This window comes from Anolis carolinensis, unplaced genomic scaffold (assembly GCF_035594765.1).
Source record: "Anolis carolinensis isolate JA03-04 unplaced genomic scaffold, rAnoCar3.1.pri scaffold_10, whole genome shotgun sequence".
Classification (NCBI taxonomy): Eukaryota; Metazoa; Chordata; class Lepidosauria; order Squamata; family Dactyloidae; genus Anolis; species Anolis carolinensis.
This window is the reverse complement of record NW_026943821.1, coordinates 16,239,564-16,253,398: the sequence shown is the minus strand read 5'-3', so window position 1 is coordinate 16,253,398 and position 13,835 is coordinate 16,239,564. Positions and strand designations below refer to the sequence as shown.

The following is a 13,835-nucleotide window of genomic DNA, read 5'->3' as shown; positions in this document are numbered from 1 at the left end:
GCACTTATGCATAGCAAACCACTGAAAGGACATTGACCATAGGCTGCATTTTTCCCCTTATGGGGATGCTGGTGTCTACTTCTAGATTTCAAGGTTTTACTGGCTTATGGGCATCCACACATCAATATTTTATCTCCAACTTTGTGATGTTTTCCAGATAAATGGGCGCCAGGTAACACTGCCTTTCAAGAAAACCTGTGACGGAAGTTCTGTATCTCTGAAGAGAGACATGGCTGGAGTCCATTTTGACCTGGACTCTCGGGTGCAGATTCACCTCTCTCCTGATGGAACGGTGACTGTGAAAGTCCAGGAGGACCTCAGAGGGAAGCTTTGTGCCACATGTGGAAACTTCAATGGAGACAAATCCGATGATCTGAAGCTGCCCAACGGCACTGCTGCAAAGAGTTTTAGTGAAGTCCTCAATGCCTGGAAGGCTCCAGCCTAGCAACATTGGTTAAAACATTCAATGGACAGCTTTTTGACATTTATAGCTCTCCCAGTTCCATCTGGACTTAGTATGGAAGAACTATAGGCGATGGCTGGGCAGAAGTCTGTGGGAGAGTCATCATTCATTTCAGATATTAAGAAGACCTATCTCATTTCAGGTCTTAAGCTTTGTCAGTGCCTATGAATATTTGGAATGATCTCCAAATCTTAACCATCAAGTGACCATCAAACTTAACCATCAAGTGACCTACTTGGAATCAACCTTCATTCAAAGATGGAGCAAGGACCTACTTTGCTGCATTTGAAGCTAACTAGCTGAAAGACCAAATGGGAGAGAAATTAATATTATTCAAAGTTTTTGCTTAAAAACATATAAAGGAATCCTGAAGGACTTGAGACTAACTACAATAAAGGATTTTTTTAGCAAAAATTTTAATCAGATGATGAAGTGGAGTAGATTTATAATAGATTTTTTCCTTTTAAGTTAGTCTCAAATGTCCTATGGAATGCCTTTACATTTAAAACATGGGTAGAAGAAATAAGATGTAAATTGTTATAAAAACTATATATTATGAAATTGTTTGCAAAACTGTGTATCGCCAGAAAAACAGTATACGTATATAAATTGCATGACATTCGTACAAAACTGTGTACAGATTTTTATACAAACTTTTAAAAATATCAAAATGAAGTGTCCTTAACAATAAAAGAATGGGGAGACATTCTATTTTTTAAAAGTTTTTTATTAATTGATTAATTGGGTTGTTGTATGTCTTTCGGGCTGTGTGGCCATGTTCCAGAAGCATTCTCTTCTGACATTTCACCCACATCTATGGCAGGCATCCTCAGAGGTTGTGAGGTATGGATAACATGGCCACACAGCCCGAAAGACATACAACAACCCTGTGATCCCGGCCATGAAAGCCTTCGACAACAAATTGATTAATTATTAACACAAGTAGAGTAATACAAATCCAATAATTAAATTCTGCTTTATATTTTCACTCAATATAATGTGTCTTATTTACTTAACTTTACCTTAGAGGAAATAACATGTAACATTGCACAACTGTGTATAGCCAGAAAAATAGTACATATAAAATTATAAATGCATGTATCATATGACATTCACACCATATTGTGTACAGATTTACATGCACACTTTAAAAAAAACCCAGAATAAATTGTCCTTAAATCATTCTAGAATAGAGAGACATTCTAGATTTGTTTTGTTTAAGATTCATTTATCCTTATTTCAAAGGAAGATAAAAGTCAGCCTTTGTCCTAAAGAATATACAGTAGAGTCTCACTTATCCAAGCCTCTGGATAATCCAAGCCATTTTTGTAGTCAATGTTTGCAATATATCATGATATTTTGGTGCTAAATTCATAAATACAGTAATTACAACATAGCATTACTGCGTATTGAACTACTTTTTCTGTCAAATTTGTTGTATAACATGAAGTTTTGGTGCTTAATTTGTAAAATCATAACCTAATTTGATGTTTAATAGGCTTTTCCTTAATCCCTCCTTATTATGCAAGATATTCATTTATCCAAGCTTCTGTTGGCCCATTTAGCTTGGATAAGTGAGACTCTACTGTATATCTTTCTGGAAGAATGATGAATTACTTGCATATTATATACTGCACAAATGATATTCCCATGTCTGATGGTTCTGAGAGCAAGTCTGTAAAAGTTACTTTTGTTGATCTCAACGCCCAGAACCTCCCAGCAAGGGGATTGTCAAAAATGTATCTATTTTGACATCTATTACCAATTTTTTTTAAAAAATAGAAGGGGAAAGGTTTGTGGTACAGACATTATTACTTTTACACAAAAGCAAATACCATGTATTGCATCCAGGCAGGCTGATCCTATTTTGACCTCACCAGAAGCCAATTTCAGTTCAGTTCATAAGGATTTATTCCTCAGTAAGAATGCAAAGAATTATCAGTTGTAACAGTTTAACCCAGCCTATATACTAGGCCTTTGGTTCTTACTGGGGTCTGGTTCCAGTGGATGCCAAAATCTCTGGATGCTCAAGTCATACCTATGGCTGGGTAGTACACAATGACTGTAGGAATACCAATTCCGGATTCCATATAAGAATCTGCAATGGATGTCTGAACTGCACAAATAGAGGGTAAAGTTAGAATCTTGCTTCAGACTACAGACTTTCCCCTGTGTTTTTTTTTTTAATGCGGTGTAATAATTATAATTATAATACTTTATTTATATCCCGCCACCATCTCCCCACAGGGACTTGGGGCGGCTTACATGGGGCAAAGCCCAACGACATAATTAAATGGAATAAAACAAAAACATAATACACAATTCACAATATAAAAGACTAGCTGTGTCCGGCCACGCGTTGCTGTGGCGAAGTATGGTGGTATGGGAAATAAAGTATCTTATATTATCTGCTAAGAACTGGATTATATGAGGCCCCTTCTACACAGCTGGATAAAATGCACACTGAAGTGGATTATATGGCAGTGTGGAGTCAAGATAATCCAGTTCAAAGCACATAATATAAGATTATAAATGGATTATATAGCTGTGTGGAAGGGCCTTGAGACTGCACTGCCATATAATCCAGTTAAAATCTGATAATCTGTATTTTATAGGCAGTGTGGAAGAGGCCTGAGGCCTAACTCTGCCTGTCCCCTGGGCTGAGTGGGTTGCTAGGAGACCAAGTGGGCGGAGCTTAGCCTTCTAACTGGCAGCAATTGGATAAAAATAATTATTCCTCTCCCTCTAATTAGGACTTTATTTTTCTTTTCTTTTTGTTGTATGACCGTAGAGGCATGGATGAGGGGTTGTGCTGTCAAGTTTAGTGTTTCTGGGATGTGTAGTTTTGTTGTTTTGTCCTAGGCCGAAATTTCATTACCCTTTTATATATATAGATAAAAACAGCAATACAATATAAAACTGAAATATTGTCACAATAATTAGTAATATATCAGTCAACCACCAGGCACAGTTTTATCATCTGCATGGGTTGGGAAACTAAGGCAGCAATGCAACATAAAATTATGGTTAAAGTGTATAGAAGGAAGGATTTAATAAAATACAGGATAGATTATTAATACCATCTAGAGCTGGTTAACTAACGACTGTCTCACCAAAGGCCACATTAATGACCTTATCACAAAGGCCCATGGATTTATCCCGCATCTGGGTGAATCAATGGGCTCCCAGTGGGGAGCATGGAAAAGCCACTGCTCCACGTTCCGCATTGCCAACCTTTTCTTCTTCTTCATCCAATGGGAAAGGTCCCATGTTGCAGCGGCAGCAGTGAGTGCTGGTTCACCATCCTTTTCGGTACGGAACCCAGGTGGAAGTCCCTTTATGTCGTGTGAAGGGCTCTGTGCCGAAAAAGGAGGTGAACTGGTGTATGACAGGAGGGAAACCCCGTCTGATAAGGTGGTAAATGGCAGTGTAGAATGCCCTATGTGACCTTGGCGTAGACATTATCATTCAGGATAACCTAACTGTGAGGATTAAAACTAGCCAGAAATTGCTGTGAGGATTAAATATATTTATTTATTTTATTTCATACATTTGTATCTCAAATGTATCCAGTTGTGGCTTCACAACTGGAAGTCATTAGATGCTGTGCCGTTGCGCCTGGGGCTATAACTCTTAGCGAAAGAGGCATGGACATGACATCTTTCCCCAGGGGATTATTTCTTGCCCTCCTTTAGGGAAACTGGAACTCCCAAGGACCAAAACACTGTAGATAACTCAAAACTGGTTTTATTGTTCACAAAAGGTTATCCCAATAAGCTGGAAGTTTCAAAGGGGTAAAGGAAAATATACATTACAGTCTTTAGTTGTCTTAAGTCCAAGGAGCTCTACAGCTGAGAAGCTTTTCCAGGTCCCTCTTTCTCAATGGCTGTGAATGCCGGAGCAATCCTCAGCCTCAATCCAAATGGCCTATGTTTGAAGACACAGTCTTCCTCTGATGCCAAAGAACTGTTTTGAAGGTGCTTGAGACTCCTCAACGTCGTCCAGGTTGGCCCTGAACATGAAGCATAAGTCTTAAGGGTAAGAACCTCAGAATTGATACTGAGAGGTAGCTTAATAAAGGGCTTTTAGAGCCAAGTCCCTCTCTCACGTTCATCTGATAGAAAGTTTGATGGTGGAATGAAAAAGGAAACACTGACCCACTACAGGAAAGGGTGGAGTCAAACAATTGAGCTGAGGGAGCAATATAACTGGTGCAAACAACATTGATTGACAGCTATAAATAATCAATCAGTCCAACTATATTTACAGGGTAAAGGCAAAATCAGGCATGATACAACAATTCAAATCTTGCAACTTACAGTTCGACATATAGATGGCGCCACTTGTGCCATCAAAGATGCCAAAAACAAACCGTTATAAAAGCAATACAATACAATTAAAAACAGATAATTAAAACATCAATTATAAAAAAAATCATTAAAATTGCACAAGTCTAAATCATAGTCTGGGGTCCATTCATTACCAGTCACATAAACCGTTCTTATTATTATTGCTGCGTTTGCTGTTCGAATGCCTGGTCCCACAGCCATGTTTTGAGTTTTTTCCAAAAGGATAAAAGGGAGTGGGCTGACCTGATTTATTTAGGGAGGGAGTTCCACAGACTGAGAAGACCCTGTCTCTTGTCCCCACCAATTGGGCTTGCGAAGGTGGTGGGATCGAGAGCAGGGCCTCCCCTGAGGATCTTAACCTCCGAGGGGGAAACTAGTCAGAAAAATAGCATGACACTGATCACAGCATAGCAGACATATATCAGATGGGTCAGGGGAGGATATTTTAATTCTCTTGAATCTGCCTCATTAACATTTGAATTTTTTATTTAAAAAAAAAAACCCACATAGAGCTGGACTGGCCATAAGGCTGGCTGTTTTCCAGAGTTCTTTGGAATTTGGGAGATAAATAAATATTGTCATTTCCTGGCCTAAGCAGAAATACAACTGGGATCTCTCCAAGGCCATCTCGTTTTCATGCCAAAACCATAGACCTTTTTTTTGGAAGAATTAAGCTCATAGCCCATGTGGTTCTCTTACTTCATAAATAAGGTCATATGGGTCTCCTGTTTGCTCTGCCAATAAACCCAACCTTTGGGACTAAGTAAACTTCTTTGTAAATTCATTGGAAACAGGGGTCGGTCCTTTTCCTGTATAAAATAGACAACAGAGCTGAGAGACAAGTGAGAGGGAAAGTGTTCTTCATTCACTTTCTTAGTCCAAGACAGGACTACAAAAGAGCCTAAGGTAAGAGTAGCTTCCTTTCCCATTGTAATTAATGTTATCTTCTGAGTTTCTCCTGATCCAACTGTCTGCAGAGCCTTTGTAGACAAGGAGCTCTGCTATTTACTAGTCTTACCGAACAATAGCTAGTGGGTCTGCAAGTTACGTTTCTAAAGCTTTCTCTGATCTTGTTTCCTTTCTATAGCCCTCCTCCTGTCCTACTGGTAGAAAGGTAGCTATTTAAATGTTTTGTTTGTAAATGCAACATGAGTTTTATTATAATATCCTTGGGGACCCTGGGGGCTGTATGGCTCCAGGCTGAGAAACATTAAAGCATCCTTCCATCTAATGCAAGCAGAGGGAACTTTCTCTAGATATTGCCAAGCTGTTCTAAAGAAACCTGGCTTGAATACTGTACAAATGCTACTTGGATTGGCACGCAGACATCATAGGAAAACAGCAGCAAAAAGTATCCCTTTCAAGAGAAAAAGGTCATTTTTAGCTCCTGAGAAACTCATGAACTGGCAGGACAGTTTTGTCTCTTAACAGGACAGATTGTTCTGTCGCTTGGTCTCCGCATTATGGCAACTTCCATGGACCTTTTTTCTACGGCATTTAACTGCTTCATTCTTAGTCCTAGTCAGCACTACTAATTTCAAGGGATTTGGGGAGGTGAGTTTAGGAGATAGATCATGAGATATATGCAGCTTTGCTTTCCAACAGAGGCATGGTTTGCAGAGGGTTCAGAGAAACAGCTGCTGCTGACTCCCTGGGTCATCTGCAGCTCTAATACTAGGACGGACCCAGGCAAAATCTATTCTTAGCACTCATCTTCCTATGTCCTTCTTTTTTCATTTTGCAGACATGGCAATGAGGAGGATTCTATTTGTTTTGGCTGATTTATTGGTCCTAAACGGTGAGTAACTTGGATGGAACAGCAGCGGCAGCAACATGGGCAGGCACTATGTAATGGCAGTGCTGTCTCTTTAGACAGGAGATCAGGCCAAATCAAATCCAGTACAATTGTAAAGATTGCCTTGTATCTCCTGACTTTGCCTAAAGCAGGGCAAAGTCAGTTCAAAATTTTCATAATATTAAAACCCAAAATCCCAATGATACTTGGGCCCGGGCTGTGGCGCAGGCTGTTGAGCAGCCAGCTGCAACAAATCACTCTGACCAAGAGGTCATGAGTTCGAGGCCACCTCAGAGCCCCGCGTTTGTCTTTGTCTTTGTTCTATGTTAAGGCATTGAATGCTTGCCTTATATGTGTAATGTGATCCACCCTGAGTCCCCTTCGGGGTGAGAAGGGCGGAATATAAATACTGTAAATAAATAAATAAATACTCATTAGAAACTACTGTCAGTGTATATGGGCTTTTTTGATCCATCAATTGCCATCTCAAATCATCTTTGCGGAAATTGTTAGGAAGTCTTTCAAACATAGTTTTAATACTAAGTTGCTTCATCTTTCTGCTCCTTCATCTGTTTCTTTCGATCACTAGAAGTTCAGAAAGAAAAAGGTGGCAATGATGAACTTTAAGCAGAGCTTGAAAGGACTGCTTATTTGGGTGGACATAAAGCTATGACTGGCAGAAATTTACATGGAGGCGTTCCCTGTAACAAAATAGTTTGATGGGTTAAAGCTGTTCGTAAACTGGAAGTAAATAGTTTAAAGGAGTTCATAAACTGGAAGTGGGAAACCGAAGATCAACTGTTGAAATCTCCTTCAAGTGTTGAAACCTCAAAAGAGATTTATTTGTTATAGCACATTTTCTTCCTCATCTAAATATTTATTTATTTATTTATTTATTTATTTATTTATTTACAAAATTTATACCCCGCTTTTCTCACTTGAGGGAACTCAGGGTGGCTTACAAAAATTGGCAAAATTTAATGCCCAAAATGCAATCATAAAAACCAAACAATATATCACATTAGCTGTGCCTTGTTTTCTAATTGGCCATTTGAAGGTAAATTGACTTTATGCTCTGCCATTGCAATGCCGGATCTTGGCCATGATCTTTTCCAGTATAAAACTACTTGGTAATTTTTTTTGTTCTATTGTTTGCAGCTCAACTCTGCACAGAAATTCCTAATCCTGGGCTTCTCAAACAGATTGATGCTGGCAATGGCCTTGTGGTTGGCCTGGAGCCTACTGGCAACGTATTTATGTTGAATGGAGAAGACTGGCTTTATTTGGCAGGAGGGATGAAGCATGTGTCCGTTGGCATTAGTGGCATATGGATGGTTGATTATGACAAAAATATCTATCGTCTCATAGGAAGCAATTTGGAAAAAGTATCAGGTACTTTGATATGCATAGTATTTTACTGAAATCCCCATGTCAAACAATAATCAGAAATATATCAGTACCAGGCTCTGTGGAGATTTTTCAAATCAAATAGTTTCTTGTGGAGATGAAGCTGTTCCTTAAAAATGAAATCAATTAGTGTGAATATTTCTGAAAGTTGGAGGAAATGATACCCTGTTATCTTGTGTCATAGAAAATTCAAGGAAATAGCTCTTGTAGTTTAAATGTTGTTAACAAAAGCTTTGAAAATTCCCCCAAAATCTGTGGATAAATAAAACATTCTGAAACTTGAGGAGCTAACAGTGGTAAATGTGTTCTACCATTGTACAAGGGCTGAATGAAAAGTAATGCCTCCACCTTCGTACCTCCTCAAGAGATGGCAGTACTGGTATGTTGCAGGTACTGGCTTGTTCAGTAGACTCTCCTCTACAGTTCCATTTGGCAGGAAGCCTTAGCATTGAACGGTTGTGTTGTTAAAGTGCGAAGTGTGGAACCCTGTGCAGATGGTTGGTCAATGCGTCTTAGGCAACATGCAGTCATTGAATTCTTGACAGCAGAAGGTGTCACCTCAAAGGAGATTCATCAGAGAATACAAGCTGTTTGTGGTGATTGTGTTGATGTGAGTCCTGTGTGTCGTTGGGTGAGTAAGTTTAAAGATGTTGACGTGGGAACATCTGACTTGTGTGACAAAGAGTTCTTCCGTGACGACTTCAGAAAACGTGTTCATTGTTGGCAGAAATGTATCCAATTGTCTGGTGATTATATGGAAAAGTGAATAGTGGTAGTTTAAAAGCACATTCTAAGGATTATTTCTGCATTTGATTTATTAAAATATTCCCATCCAAACCCAAGTAACGAAGCTGGAGGCATTACTTTTCATTCAACCCTCGTAGCAAGTTTCACCCCAATAATTGTAAAAATGAGGGAGAAAGGAGCTCCTGAAGTTTCCCCACTTTCGCAGTTACTATAATGAAAAATTAATGAAGTTCTGTTACTCTTGTTATAGCAACACAAATTTCAATAACAATACTTTAGAAACACTTTAGAAATGAAATGCCAGCACATCCTAATTTTGTAATGAGTTTTGAAACACACTTTTCGTTGATCATATAGCCCTAATAAATACATTATTGCTTGTGAATAACATAGAATGTGAAAACCAGCAGAGTTCAATATGGAGTTGCAGAATATGCTCAATACGTTTCAGCATATAGTCTTCCTCACAGGTTGAGACATATGGAGAACAAGTAGAATGCTAACTTATAGCATTTAAACATGGACAGGAGGTGGATGGTTGGATCTATTAGTATATCACCTATAGGATCTGAATTTGGTCAAGCAAATGAACACTTAACTGGTAGGAATCATCACTTGAACACAGGAGTCAGTCTCCATGACTTTATTTATGTAGAAAGTGACAAGTCCAAAGAGCAAAGACTTAAAGGGGAAGAAAACATTATTCTTGCTCAAACAGGAAGTTCTCTCTTTCAGATTTGTCCATTTCTGTATGAGAAAAACAACTATGGAAAGGATAGGTCAAAGCATTTTCATATTTGCATAGGAATTCCCACCTGGTACGTAATACCTAAACAGGGCTTTGATGAATCTAGAACCCACTGTTCAAGTATGAAAGAGAGAGTGTGTGAAATGAACCATTGTCCTTATCTTCATCTAGCAAAAGTTTAAGAATGTCATGTCTCTCTCTCTCCAGCAGTAATTTTATTAATTTTTTTCCAATCCGATTCTATCCATTCTTCTTTCTCAGAATCATTTGAACACATCGATGCAGGTGGAAATCTCTTCGTGGCTGGTATTAAATCAGACACTCATCCCGTGTGTCTTCCAAGTTCTGAGTTCCTTGCAATGAAGCCTAGCTCCTCAGTAACCTGGACTGACATACAACTCATAAGTGGAACTATGAAATCCTTGAGCTGTGGTTTGCAAGGCTGCTGGGGTGTGAACACTGCAGGCAGTGTCTATTTTCGTGCTGGCATGGAGCCACACAGATGCCAGGGAACCCGCTGGGACTACATCCCTAGTACATTCTCCATGATTGATGTTGGAAGTGATGGAAATGTCTATGGAATGAAGAAAGGAGGGGACGTCTATCACAGGTGAGAGCTGCTGGAATATATCGTTTGTGGGAAATACCATATTACATTTGCCTAGAATCATAGAATCATAGAATACTAGAGTTGGAAGAGACCTCATGGGCCATCCAGTCCAACCCCCTGCCAAGAAGCAGGAACATCTCATTCAAAGCACCCCTGACAGATGGCCATCCAGCCTCTGCTTAAAAGCCTCCAAAGAAGGAGCCTCCACCACACGCCGGGGCAGAGAGTTCCACTGCTGAACAGCTCTCACAGTGAGGAAGTTCTTCCTGATGTTCAGGTGGAATCTCCTTTCTTGTAGTTTGAAGCCATTGTTCCGCGTCCTAGTCTCCAGGGCAGCAGAAAACAAGCTTGCTCCCTCCTCCCTATGACTTCCCTTCATGTATTTGTACATGGCTATCATGTCTCCTCTCAGCCTTCTCTTCTGCAGGCTAAACATGCCCAGTTCTTTAAGCCGCTCCTCATAGGGCTTATTCTCCAGACCCTTGATCATTTTAGTTGCCCTCCTCTGGACACTTTCCAGCTTGTCAACATCTCCCAGAATTGGACACAGTGTGATTCCAGGTGTGGTCTGACCAAGGCAGAATAGAGGGGTAGCATGACTCCCCTGGATCTAGACGCTATATCCCTATTTTTGCAGGCCAGAATCCCACTGGCTTTTTTAGCAGCCGCATCACATTGTAGGCTCATGTTTAACTTGTTGTCCACAAGGACTCCCAAGGTCTTTTTCACACGTAGTGCTGTTGAGCCAGGCGTCCCCCATTTCCATTCCATTTTTTCTGTCGAAGTGAAGTATCTTGCATTTGTCCCTGTTGAACTTCATTTTGTTAGTTTTGGCCCAAGATCGTTTTGAATTCTGCTCCTGTCTTCTGGAGTGTTAGCTATCCCTCCCAAAGAAGAAAGTGAAAACAGAAGAAAGTAGATATACTGGACTCATAAAAGAATCGGGGGAGTTATTCTGATTTATGACCTCATCAGACGGGGTACTTTTCAGCAGCATGTGCTGGTTCGTCTTTGCTTTTACCATTACACAACATAGAGCTACTTCTGGCAGGGCTCCATCACTAAAGTAAAGATGAACCAGAACATGCTGCCATGGTTGCAACTCGGGAGGCTTCCTGTGTTGTATTGGATCAATTGGGGGGGGGGGGGGAGAACCGGACAGCCGATGCTTCTCTCTGTGGGATGGCGCAATGGATAAGTCAGGTGATGTGGAGGTCATATGTTTAGAAATTAGGGATGTTCAGCCAGGTGAGAGAATCTGTGCATGGGGACAGAGTATCTGAAATACTTTCTACAAAGTGTGGCAGAAAAAATTCATTTGGTTCAATTTTTAAAATGACAAATACTCAAAAATCAGTTATTTCTTCAAAGAGTTAATGTAAATAACTTGGACCAGAATTCTATATTAGCTACTTAGTTAATAAATACAGTATTATCCCAGTTTCTGCAGGGAATACATTCCAAGACACATAAACACACTCTAGTGTTTATATCGGTAAAGGTTTTCCCCTCACATTAAGTCCAGTCGTGACCGACTCTGGGGGTTGGTGCTCATCTCCATTTCAAAGCCGAAGAGCTGGCGTTGTCCATAGACACCTCCAAGGTCATGTGGCCGGCATGACTGCATGCAGCGCTGTTACCTTCCCGCCAGAGCGGTACCTATTGATCTACTCACATTGGCATATTTTCAAACTGCTAGGTTGGCAGGAGCTGGGGCTAACAGCGGGCACTCATTCCGCTCCGGGATTTGAACCTGGGACCTTTTGGTCCACAAGTTCAGCAGCTCAGCGCTTTAATACACTGTGCCACCACCAGGGACCCTAGTGTTTATATAATATATTGTATATTATATATTGTATACACATATAATATTGATAATGATATTATAATGGAATACAGTATTATACTACTAATGATACAATATAATAATATTAATTATATATTAGATGTAATATTACCAATAATATTACCATATAATGATATAGTACAATATAGTAATTTAATGCTTATATTGTGCTATGCTAGTAATATATTGTATGTTCATTTGATTTGTAAGCCACTCTGAGTCCCCTTCGGGGAGAGAAGAGTGGGATATAAATGTAGTAAATAAATAAATAAATAATAGTGGGGTATATATAATATATACAATAATATATTGTATATTATATATTGTATATACATATAATATTGATAATAATATTATAATGGAATACAGTATTATACTACTAATGATACAATATAATAATATTAATTATATATTAGATGTAATATTACTAATAATATTACCATATAATGATATAGTACAATATAGTAATTTAATGCTTATATTGTGCTATGCTAGTAATATATTGTATGTTCATTTGATTTGTAAGCCGCTCTGAGTCCCCTTTGGGGTGAGAAGAGTGGGATATAAATGTAGTAAATAAATAAATAATAGTGGAACTGAAGCATTCCATAAAATCATACTGGAAGACCCATAAAAACTTCTGGAGGAGAATATCTTTTGAAGATGAAAAAATGAAACTGTGGGTATCAGATCTGTGGCATGGATCAGGGAGTCATCCTATATATCCTACCGTGTTTCCCAGAAAATAAGAGAGTGTCTTATATTATTTTTTACTCCCAAAGATGCGCTAGGTCTTATTTTCAGGGGATGTCTTATTTTTCCATTAAGAAGAATTCATATTCATTGTTGAACAAAAAAATGAACATTTATTCTATACTGTACAGTAGTTGTCATCACAAACCAACATAACTAAACCAGACAAACTGTGACTCCTGTCAAGAATTTCTTGTTACTACTATTATTTCCATATACAACTGGTATGTAAGCCGCCCTGAGTCCTTCTGGGGAGATGGAAGCGGGGTATAAAAATAAAATTATTATTATTATTATTATTATTATTATTATTATTATTATTATTATTATGTACATTTACCAATCCTGCATGCTATGGTGTTTTGTTTGGCGGGCGCCGGGCATGCTTCCAAACAAAAACTTCGCTAGGTCTTACTTTCGGGGGAGGCCTTATATTTAGCAATTCAGCAAAACTTCTACTAAGTCTTATTTTTTGGGGATGTCTTATTTTCAGGGAAACAGGGTATATGCTTAGTTAATTATCTTATTTTCACTTCTCTATTGATTATTTTAGGGATGGGATCACAGACAGCAAAGCTTCAGGCACCAGGTGGATTAAAGTCAACAGCATCAATGCCCGTGCCAAGCATTTGACTTACGATGCGAATATTCTATGGCTGATCACCCAGGATGACAAAATTCTACGATGCCAGATGTAGATCTATATTACTCTGTAATGCATTGCCTTTTACAGATTTGACTCCAAAGTGACTGACATTTTGTAAGCATTTCTTTTAAAATGCAAAAAATGTTTGGAAGATCTTTATACTTTCTCTGCCAACTGTTTTCAGGCAACGTCTGCCGTCTATTCTAATTAAGGGAACTTTTGTGTTCATTGATTTTGCACAGAAAGATGTTGTTGCTCTGAAAATGGCAAAAGCAACCTACTAATAAAGGCATCATGAGTACGAGAGAAGGAAGATATTATGTATACTTCAATTCATCCTTTATGTTGGAGAACCCAGAAATTCAAATGATTTCCTTTGACAGCTCATTCCACATTTTCCCACTTCTTTTTCTTTCCTCACTTGAGGAAGGGAGGTTATCCGTAAGCACAGCTGTTGCTGTTGGCTAGATT

At 39.0% G+C, this 13,835-nt stretch overlaps 2 protein-coding genes across 2 annotated transcripts in view; both read left to right on the top strand.

Moving 5' to 3' along the window:
• LOC100554439 (IgGFc-binding protein) overlaps nucleotides 1-1,451 on the top strand; it is a 76,246-nt gene extending 74,795 nt beyond the window's left edge. Inside the window, exon 34 of the mRNA XM_016996022.2 lies at nucleotides 158-1,451. Within this exon, the coding sequence (XP_016851511.2) occupies nucleotides 158-445 (288 nt within the window). The 3' untranslated portion in view covers nucleotides 446-1,451. The remainder of the gene's footprint in view (nucleotides 1-157) is intronic.
• Nucleotides 1,452-5,559: 4,108 nt separating this feature from the next.
• Nucleotides 5,560-13,677, top strand: LOC100558953 (fish-egg lectin). Its single transcript, XM_062962628.1, has 5 exons — nucleotides 5,560-5,718; nucleotides 6,557-6,610; nucleotides 7,766-7,999; nucleotides 9,771-10,119; nucleotides 13,272-13,677. Exons 2-5 carry the CDS (start codon nucleotides 6,559-6,561, stop codon nucleotides 13,414-13,416), a joined length of 780 nt encoding a protein of 259 aa, XP_062818698.1. The 5' UTR covers nucleotides 5,560-5,718; nucleotides 6,557-6,558; the 3' UTR covers nucleotides 13,417-13,677.
• Nucleotides 13,678-13,835: the final 158 nt, after the last annotated feature.